The sequence below is a fragment of the Drosophila rhopaloa genome, unplaced genomic scaffold (assembly GCF_018152115.1).
Source record: "Drosophila rhopaloa isolate 14029-0021.01 unplaced genomic scaffold, ASM1815211v1 contig_3, whole genome shotgun sequence".
Classification (NCBI taxonomy): domain Eukaryota; kingdom Metazoa; phylum Arthropoda; class Insecta; order Diptera; family Drosophilidae; genus Drosophila; species Drosophila rhopaloa.
The window spans coordinates 5,898,228-5,907,385 of NW_025335123.1; the positions used below are offsets into that span (position 1 = coordinate 5,898,228).

Below are 9,158 nucleotides of genomic sequence, written 5' to 3' on the forward strand. Positions count from 1 at the left end.
CGATTCGGCGGCCTATTATATAACTAGATTCGCTTGGGTCAACAACCTGCTCGTCTGGTTCTGGAGGTGTCAGTTGTTTGCGCACCAGTTCCATTTCCTCCATCGATCCCATCGAAAATAACACAATTCTTGGAGCGAGAAGCGGATGAAACCGCGTCAAAAACAAAATATCGCCCTTGGCGACACCGGTTTTCGAGTTAAGGGTCATCTTTTCCGAAAACTTACGCGTTTATTGTGGGATTAGCATAAAATATGTAAGACACAAACAAATGTAAATGTAATAAACAAATATAACATCACACACATACACACTTTGTATTTCATTTAACATACATTATGCTAATCAAGACTGTCATTAATACTTCTCATTCTCTATTCTATTTTCTGGTTGGACTATTGGACATCAATATCGCCATAAATAAAACTGTTTACTCTTTATTACATTGTTTTTATACCCTTGCAGAGGGTACTATAATTTCAGCCAGAAGTTTGGAACGCAGTGAAGGAGACATTTCCCTATAAGGTATATATTTTCTTGATCAGCATCACCAGTCGAGTCGATCTAGACATGTCCGACTGTCCGTCCGTAGTATATAATTTGGAACGAGCAGGATCGGGCGACTATATCATAAAGCTCCTATAGGAACAATCGAACAATCGAATCATATAAATTTGTGGTTTTTAATTTTTTTTTTTGTTCTTTGGGATTTAGTTATATTTAAATACTATGGAATTTCGGTATTAATTAAATTAAAATCCCATTGTTTTCTTATTAACATTAAAAAAAAAAGGTTTTTTGCTTTTTTTTTATTTTTTCAAAATATTCTTTCGAGATATAGTAATTGTTTACTATATCAGAATTACGCTTTTGGTTTTGTCAAAATCGGAAAACTATGATAGCTGCCATAGAAAATCGACAAAGCTTTATTTTGTTTTTAGTAATATAGGTATAGAAATCGAAATGTAAGCGTTTTGTAATAAGTGGAAGGATATATATAGACTTCGGCTTGCCGAAGTTTTCTTCCTCTCTTGTTATAAGTATAGTAGCACAAACGGGGTTTAATATTAATTACACTTTATTTATACTTGACCGTTCTCTCTTAGTTCTTATGCGCAATTGCTTTTAAATTACATGGCGTCGGTTTTAACATTAGACAACGCGAAGTTGGCTGCGATCAGCACCGATATTTAACATTTCAGAGTTGCCAGATTGGCAACTATATAAAAGCTAATTATTCTAAGTACTAACGATTATTAACGTAATATTTAAATAATAGAGTTATACCACTAAAACATATTCATAACTGTGTATACTCGTACATACTAATATATATAGTCAGTGACTTATCCTACTACAACTCGGCCATCCTGACCGGTTGATCACCTGATCAAAATTAGATTTTTTTACAAATAATGCATATCTATGTACAATATTTTCATATTATTCTAAACTATATGTTTTTTTATTACTTTTTACTTTTATTCCTTATCCAATGTCTTAAGTTCTGCGCACTCCAAACACCTATGTAAGGTTTATGTGCTAATTGAAACCCTTCGACGTCTTTTAGTAAAAATCTGTCATTGCGCATCACTTTCGCAATCATATAAGGTCCTTTATGCTTGGGAATCAGTTTTCTAGCAGCACCAACAGTCGCATCAAAATTCTTCACCATTACGTAGTCTCCTTTTTTATAACTCTTAGCCTTTACTCGACTTTTATTGTAATACTTCTCATTATAATCTTGAACTTGTTTTTGGTGAGTCACCGCTTGTTTTCTTATCTGTGTTAAACTATCTGACTTTGGATTTTCATTTATATCTTCTAGCCTTTCCTTAAGTTCATCGATTATTTTTCCTTTTTGTCCTACACCGAAAAGCATCTTACTCGGAAGTTGTCTTATACTTCTATGCAATGTATTATTGAGAGCATGTTCTATTTTATCTATAACGTTATCCCAGTATACACCTTTACTTTGATCAACTAGTTTCGCGATCATTGGTCCAAGGCTCCTGTTAATCCTCTCAACTTGACCATTTGCTTGCGGTGAGCCTGTGGCTATTTTGACATGTTTAACATTATTTTCTTCCATAAATTCCTCGAAGTCCTTAGACGTAAAACAACTACCACGGTCCGAAATTATACATTTTGGCCTACTGTAAGCTCTAAAGTAATCTTTTAATGCTGTTATTACTTCTTTAGTGTTCGTTGACTTAGTTGAATACAGTCTGACGAACTTCGTAAATCCGTCAACTACAACGAAAATATGTTTCTTTGCTCTTGATGAGTCTACTGGACCATAGTGGTCAATATGGATTACTTCGAACGGTTTGTTTCCCTTGGGGATACTGTGCAAAAAGCCTTCTCCCTTTCCTGATTTTGGTGAAAACGCTACACATTTTAAACAATTTTCTATATGTGATACACACTTTTCTTTTAAACTCGGAAACCAATACGTTTTTAAGATTATATCCATCATTTTATCCCTTCCTACATGCCCTATTTCGTTATGGTATTTATATAATACCTGATCTTCCATTTCTTCCGGTACGTAAAATAGTATCCTATTATCATTCGCTTTTCTGTATACTACACCATTCCTCATTTCAAATAACTTAAGTTCTGTCTTTTCTAACATGGTTTTAAGTTTTTTAATTCTTAGATCTTTTCCTTGACAGATGATTAAATTTTCTTCAAAACTGTTGGTTTCCACTATTAGAATACTGTTATACCTACTGAGGGCATCAACATGCTGCATTTTGTTCCCAGCTCTGTGACATATTTCAAGATCATAATTTTCCATCTCTAATGCCCATCTTGAGATCTTTGGATTAAGTTCTGCTTTATTTAATGTTAACTTAAGGGCGATACAATCTGTTACTAGTTTGACATGTTTTCCTTGCAAATATATCCTAAATCTACGAAGAGCATATATAACTGCCAAAGTTTCGAGTTCAAAACTATGCAATTTAGCTTCATCTGCGGTGGTACGCTTAGAAAAATAGAATACCGGGTGTAATTTGCCATCGTCTTTCTTTTGTAGAAGCACCGCACCAAACCCTAAAGCACTCGCGTCACAATGTAATTCTATATCATCTTTGTAATTATATAACGCTATTACAGGTGACTCGATAAGCTTTTCTTTTAATTTTAGAAAACAATTCATTTCTTCTTCTCCAAATCGAAATGGTTTGTCTTTTTTCAAAAGATCGTACAATGGCTTTGCCATAGTAGAAAAATCCTTTATGAATCTTCGAAAATATGAAGAAAGTCCCAAGAAACTTTGCACTGCCTGAACCTTTGAGGGAACTGGAAAATTTTTCACAGCTTCGATGCCCTTATCATCTGCCCTAATACCATTTTCAGAGATTAAAAATCCTAAATACTTTATATTTGATTTCAAAAACTCACATTTATCCATACGAAGTTCCAATCTATTCTGAGTAAGCCTTTTAAAAATTTCGTCTAACGTTTCTAAGTGCTCATTAACATTTTTGCTGGCAACCATTATGTCATCCATGTAAACTACTACTTTGTTGGCTCTAATCATGTCATCGAAAATTTTATTAACAAAACGTTGAAAAACAGCCGGTGCATTTTTTATACCCATTGGCATTCTTAAAAATTCGAATTGTCCTAGTGGAGTTACGAAGGACGTATATTTAACAGATTCTTCATTTACAAAAACATGAAAGTATCCATTTTTTAGGTCTAACTTTGAAAATACTCTTTTGTCAACTAATTTATCTAATAAATCATCTATGTGTGGAAGTGGGTAATTGTCTTTTAGCAGTGCTTTGTTAAGTTTCCTATAATCAATACATAGTCTAATATCACCTGTTTTCTTTTTGACTAAAACTATCGGAGAGGCAAATTCTGATTCGCTTGGTCTTATTATTTCGTTTTTCAAATATTCATCTAATAATTTTTGAAGCTTATCCTTTTCTGTATATGATAATCGTCGAGGACTGCAACTAAAAGGCTTTGCATTCTCTAAACATAATTTAATTTCTGCTCTAATCTTAGGCTTTTCAGGTCTAATTGCTTTCACATAGCTGTTTTCAATTATTCTTAAGAATCGACATTGTATTTGATAAGTTGTGCTTTTGTCCCAGTTAAAATCAATGGTTTCATCGTTTGTAAAGTCAATGTTCAGTATTTCGGTTTCAAAATCGTCGATTTCTAGTTGCATTTTTACATTTACCATCTTTTGTTCCTTTATCATCGTTTCATCTGTATTTTTATTGACTTGTTTTATTTTTTGGTTGTTCTATTGATTCACTATCCTGTCTCATAACTGTCTTATCTGTTGTTTCACCGTCTCGTCTCATAACTGTTTGACCTGTTGTTTCACTGTTTTGTCGCTTAACTGTTTGACCTGTTGTTTCACTGTTTTGTCGCTTAACTGTTTGACCTGTTGTTTCACTGTTTTGTCGCTTAACTGTTTGACCTACCGTTTCACTGTTTTGTCGCTTAACTGTTTGACCTGCCGTTTCACTACCTTGTATCATAGCCGTTTGCCTTATTTTTTCATGGTGATTCTTAGCGACTGCGTGCTCTGCTTTTAAACTTTCAGTTGACCATTCTAAAACGTTTTCAGTTATATCATTATCCAAACACTCAATATTATGACTGATCTCAGCAATATGCAGTGACAGATCTTTAGTAGGCTGCTTTGGGTTATGTTTTGATACATTTTCTACTGTTATCATCTTTAGAGTTCTTAAATCTAAATTCAAATCGCAAGCTTGCATGAAATTTCTACCTAATACCACATCATTAATCATAGACTCATTGGCAACAACCGTTAAATTAAAATAACACTTTTTTCTTTTTTTTAGTACAAAACATAAAATTTTTCCGTATATCTTCAATGGGCTTTTGTTTATGCCAAAATAATGTTCGGTGACTTCTTGTAGTTGAAATAGGGCTGCCAGAGTCTAGGATGCATGCTGCAACCATAGGAGATATTATTTGCCTGTCAAAATGAATGTTAAAATACCTTACATAATTGTTTTCAGCATTTCCCTTCTTCTCTTCGCATTGGGCTACAAAGTGACCGAATTTGCCACAAGCGTAGCAAGATCCTGGCTCCCTTGCTGGCTTTCGACAATCCTTGGCGATGTGTCCTCTGGCGTTGCAGTTAGCGCAGCGGAGTCCTCCGTTGTTGCTTCGATTTGTAGTCATCACCTTTGAAACAAACTCCTTGGGCTTGCTCAAACGGATACCAGCAAACGCACGCAGAATTTGCATAGGATCTGTGAAACACTGGATCCGGGCTTGATCACGCAAATTCTGTGCTGGTATTCCCTCGACTATCTGGTCAACCAACTCGTCAGGCTCGATGTTGATGCTGCTTGCCAGCATTGTCTTAGCTTCAAAGTATACCGCGAATTTTTCGGTATGGTGCCACTTCAAATTTTCAAATTTGCGCCGGGCTTCTGCTTTGGAAAGTTTATCACTGAATGCTAAGATCAGCTGTTCCAACAGATTCTCTGCTGGCTCCATGATGCGCGTTGCATTTGCGTGCAACCAACGCTGGGCGATTCCCTTCAGTTTGGACACAATCACTATTTTCACGCCCACTGCATCCAGGTTGTACAGATCAGCAATGTTTCGTACTTGCTGAGTCCAAATGTTTGCGCACGATGAACCATCATAGTCCATGATGATTTCTTTGGCCAAAGAAAGTGAAAAGTTTGTCGACTGAAGTCCTTTGTTTACCTCTGCCATTTGTCGCTGCTCAACACCCTTGTTGACATCGATATCAGTGCCAATATCAATATCGGCACTTTTATCGGTATTTGGTATTTTTTCGCCAACTACTTCGTTGACGTTTTCGCCGACTACTGCTTGCATGACTTCTCCGGCTACCACTGCTTGGTTGCAGTTTTTTGCGTTGTTGATGACGTCACTGGCAACTGCTTGTGACGCGTCTCTTATTTGCGCCAGAATGTTCTGGAGCTCTTTTTTGCCAGCCTCAATTTCAGCTCGTATTTGTTGTAGCGACAATACTCCGTCGGCTACATCAAACCACTCGTCTCCTTTTGGCCTTGTAGCTGCTGCAGAAATCAGCTCCGACCTAAGATCGGCATCCTCCACAGAGGAATTCTCCCCCAAGTCGTCATCCAGCGCCAACTCCTGGAGTAGATCATCATTTTCCAACAATGGGGTTTGTGGACGAGTTCCACGAATTCCGGAGTCCACGCTATTCAGCCGTGCTGCAAGTTCTGCTTTGTTGCCGCTGGTTGGCAAGTTCAGCGCCGCCAACCACCTCTTTAGCTGGACGACCGTAAATTGCTGTGCATCAATTAGATCCATTTTATGGGTCAGGACCACTTCTGAAGTTTATAGTAGCACAAACGGGGTTTAATATTAATTACACTTTATTTATACTTGACCGTTCTCTCTTAGTTCTTATGCGCAATTGCTTTTAAATTACATGGCGTCGGTTTTAACATTAGACAACGCGAAGTTGGCTGCGATCAGCACCGATATTTAACATTTCAGAGTTGCCAGATTGGCAACTATATAAAAGCTAATTATTCTAAGTACTAACGATTATTAACGTAATATTTAAATAATAGAGTTATACCACTAAAACATATTCATAACTGTGTATACTCGTACATACTAATATATATAGTCAGTGACTTATCCTACTACATAAGGTAAAACTAAAATTAAATATTAAAATATATTATTAGCATACATTTTCCTCTTAATTTGTCGCAAGTAAAAGCCATTTGTATGGGATAAAATCGGGTACCATGATATTTTCTCGCTGTGTAGCCGCCTTTTCTCAGATGGTTCAATGTTGTGTAGTTAATGTGGCGTTCTAAAACGCAGTAGCTACCCTGTCTTCCATCCTGGCTATAATATATGTAAACACTCAACCGCACACACACACACACACTTCAATTGCCAAACACACACATACACACTTCAATTGCCAAACACACACACACACACACATAACAAGCAGGAAGCGCACATCGCATATTTGTATAGCATACTTTTTTGCGTAGTTTGTCGTTGTTTTCGCATTTGTTTGCCAAAAAAGTGGCTGTCGTCTGCGGGACTTGCGTTTTAGGGGTGAAGAGGGTGGTAGAGGAGGGGGTGGAGTGTGTGTTAGCAACTTCATTTATTCGCTGTCTATGCGAGGGTGTGTGTGTGTCGGTGTGTGTGTGCTCCAACAAGTTTCTGCCTAGTTGGCAGACTAATGTAAATGTTTGTCTTCCGCCCAGCGAGGATTTCGAATCTTGAATCGGAAGAATTGCCGCTGCTCGAGGAGTCTCCCACCACCATCACTTTCTTCACTTTCTTTCTACGAGTTTGTACACAGAAAAAACCATTCCTTGAACACTTGTCTAAAAAAGCTTTTCAAAAGATTAGCTTATATTCTTAAGTAATGGAATTACTTAACTGAAGTGAAGAGAGCCAACGAAACTGGTCATAATTCGAAAACAAAAATTGGCCAACTTATTTAAAGTACACTGTAGCCAAAAGCTTAAGAAAAAAAAGCATTCATTCATTCGATATATAATGTTACTTGGACGTGTACTTAATTCATTTAAAAACTATGTAATCCTGCCATACTATTTTCGCAAAATAAGGAAATGATTTTACTTTTGACTTGATGACTTTTTTCTTAGTGCTCAACCTGACTTTAGCTAAATATTCATTTTTTATTGAGGGGGACCTACCGATGTTTATACTTTAAGTTCTTCAAAATTGCAAGAGTTGGGGGTCCTTAAAAAAATATTTCAACCACAAAGCACGCGCATATATTTCGCAGACTTTTCGCCACTCCTTCCCCGATTTTCAGTTGCTGCTTTTGACAGTTTTGTGTACTGTCAATTTAAGGCAGCAGTGTGCGTGTGTATGTGTGCGAGTGTGTGTGTGGCTTCTTATATTGTTGCCACCCCTTGACCCCTCTCCGCCTCCTGGAAAAAAGGACACCCCTCGAGCAACCGACAGTCTGCCAATATTGTCGGTGTACTGGCTTTAAAAACATCTTCAATTTTTCTTGGTTTCATTTTTTTACATTGCTTTTTTTGCGTTTATGAGGAGGTGTGGGGAAGGGGGAGGGGGGTTTTGGCAATTGGGGCGGCAACGGGTGGCCACCGAGAAAGGGGGCGTGGGCGTGGGCTTTGGGCCACGCCAGAAACTTGTATTTGACAGACCCTTGTCTTCATATGTGCCACAACTATCGTCGTTGTCGGTTGTTAGGTTGTTCGGTTGTTGGTTGTTCAGTTGTTGGGCTGTCCCGCCTCAGCCCCACCCCCTGCCCAACAACACTGAAACAATATTTATATTTTAATTTTAAAAGTAAGTCTTAACATGTTACCAGGTAAGGCATTCTAAAGGCTTCTTTATACTGTCTGATTAAGAGCATAATTTGTTTAAAAATATTTGGATTTTAAAAGCTTCAGATTCTTGCTATAGACGAAATTGTGAAATGCATGAGATTTTGTACATATATGTCCGAACATATATTTGAATTGACCATTTACAGGTATTTATCGTATTGATATCAGATTCAGTTACTTAATATTAAAGCATTGAAAATGTAAAAATATGAAAAATAAATTTTGTTAAGTTGAGTATGAAAAAAAAAAGTCACAACTATTTTTCTGTTCAAGAAACCAAAGAATTTTTAAGACAAATGTACTTTTCTTACGATTACTTCTCATAGGTAACAAAATGAAATATAATTAAAGAAATGGATGTATTGACCGAATTGAATTTTTTTCTCTGTAGCCCCTGCTCCAAGAGCCTGCTCGTTATTATATTCAGTTGTGAAAAAAAACATGTATATATCATTATATGCGCCTTATATGGTGCTTTCGTACCCCGCATAAATTGTCGCTGCGGGTTGGATGCGAAGGACATAAAGCCGCCCAGCCCCGCCCCCGAACTGCCGCCCCCTTTTGGTGTCATCACATTTGCACTGCATGATTGATCGTTTACAAATAAGCAGAGTTTTCTTCGCTGCCTGCTTAGCAGCTCAGGATATAAAAAAGGACGAAGGACCGCATGCACTCCCCTCGTTCGTAGGGTCCTGACAGGCGAAGGCAGTGCAAATGATATCTGGCTAATTTGTTCAGGACAAGGGACACAATGGAGTTGGGTGGAGTTTTTAAAGGAATGAACTGGA

General features: G+C 37.2%; 1 protein-coding gene across 1 annotated transcript; it reads right to left on the bottom strand.

Moving 5' to 3' along the window:
• Positions 1 to 4,938: 4,938 nt before the first annotated feature.
• Positions 4,939 to 6,577, bottom strand: LOC123037989. Its single transcript, XM_044461198.1, has 2 exons — positions 5,006 to 6,577; positions 4,939 to 4,950 (listed from the first exon to the last, which is right to left on the bottom strand). Exons 1-2 carry the CDS (start codon positions 6,317 to 6,319, stop codon positions 4,939 to 4,941), a joined length of 1,326 nt encoding a protein of 441 aa, XP_044317133.1. The 5' UTR covers positions 6,320 to 6,577.
• Between the last annotated feature and the right edge of the window lie 2,581 nt (positions 6,578 to 9,158).

What these genes read in the sequence shown, in the direction of transcription:
- LOC123037989 (XM_044461198.1), bottom strand. Translation starts at nt 6,319, where the DNA reads ATGGATCTAATTGATGCACAGCAATTTACGGTCGTCCAGCTAAAGAGG.